Raw genomic sequence first — 1,322 nt, 5'->3', positions numbered from 1 at the left:
GCCAGCTGCAAGTTCTATCTGGCGTTTGAGAACTCCATCCACAAAGATTACATTACTGAGAAACTGTACAACCCACTCTCAGTGGGGACAGTGCCAGTGGTTCTCGGCCCACCCAGGCAGAATTACGAGAACTTTATCCAGGGAGACTCCTTCATTCATGTTGACGACTTCAGCTCGCCCAAGGAATTGGCTGATTACCTGCTGCTCCTGGACAAAAATGAGGAAATGTACCTCAGGTACTTTGAGTGGCGGCGACACTTTAAAGTAAAGAAGGCCTATTTTTGGGCAGAGCACACATGCCTGGCTTGTGATTACTTGCGAAGGCACAAGGAATACAAGGCATTCAATAGCCTTGATAAGTGGTACTGGGGCGGTTAGAGATTTGAAGGGCTGTGTGTGAGGGGCTAAGCAGCCAAGAACACAGGTAAAAAATTTCTTCAAAAAGGGTTTTCTTTATTTTAACCCTCAAAAAGTTCAAAAAAGACTAAATTCAAAAACATAAGTAGCAAGCCCATAAAAGAGGTCAACTAAATGTAACTCTACAAAAAGTAATTTTCAGAAGCTTAAACAAACAAAGTGGACATAACTTAACTCCCAAACCACCCTAATTACAAAGACACAAGAGAGTAGCTTTTATAGTGGTTTGGCCGTTTACACACAATAGGGGGAAAACAAAATCACACTCTAATATTAACTAAGCACAGAATAACCTAAGTAAACCTAAAACATCCCTGTTCCTGATGAGCACATGGTTGGTCCTTCTGAGCAGGCCTATTGTTCTCAGAGTCCTCAGCCATGCATTTTGCCCCCCCCCCCCATACCAGTTGGTGGCGGTAATGCATCTTTCAGTTGTTTGCCAACCAACAATAAAAATTTAGAAGAAGAAGGTCCCTTTTTCCCAGACAGGAAACAGCCACCGCCCAAACCCAGGTAACTCAAAAAAAACAAAAACATAATTAATATAAGAGAAAACATTTTTAGAAAAACCACACAACGCTATTATGTGCGCGCCTCATAATATCAGTGTTAGGTTTAACCAAATGATTAATGAATTATATTAATGAAGAAAACTGCAAAACAAACTAATAAAGTGAACAAATGGACTGATTTACCCATGTGTGGCTGATGCCATCACACTGTGTGATTTTTGTTATGTTGTTGAAGGCAGTACTGTAAGATTTTTGTCCTTCAGTTAACACAAAGGTTCGTTGCTGTTCTGTCGTGAGCAGCTGAATGGTGTCTTTCTATTGGTTCAGAGGCCCAGTGACACATCTAGCTTGTTCTTTTTTTGTCCTTTGAATTTTAGTTAAGCCTTACTTTGC

The 1,322-nt window shown here is 40.8% G+C and overlaps 1 protein-coding gene across 1 annotated transcript in view; it reads left to right on the top strand.

Moving 5' to 3' along the window:
- The window catches only part of LOC102196676 (alpha-(1,3)-fucosyltransferase 9-like), a 6,152-nt gene extending 4,836 nt beyond the window's left edge, over positions 1-1,316 (top strand). The window contains exon 2 of the mRNA XM_005724085.2: positions 6-1,316. Coding sequence (XP_005724142.1) covers positions 6-378 — 373 coding nt within the window. The 3' untranslated portion in view covers positions 379-1,316. The remainder of the gene's footprint in view (positions 1-5) is intronic.
- Positions 1,317-1,322: the final 6 nt, after the last annotated feature.

Source organism: Pundamilia nyererei, unplaced genomic scaffold (genome assembly GCF_000239375.1).
Source record: "Pundamilia nyererei isolate P.nyererei 1_Seehausen unplaced genomic scaffold, PunNye1.0 scaffold00010, whole genome shotgun sequence".
NCBI classification, from domain to species: Eukaryota; Metazoa; Chordata; class Actinopteri; order Cichliformes; family Cichlidae; genus Pundamilia; species Pundamilia nyererei.
This window is presented reverse-complemented; position numbering and strand designations above follow the sequence as displayed.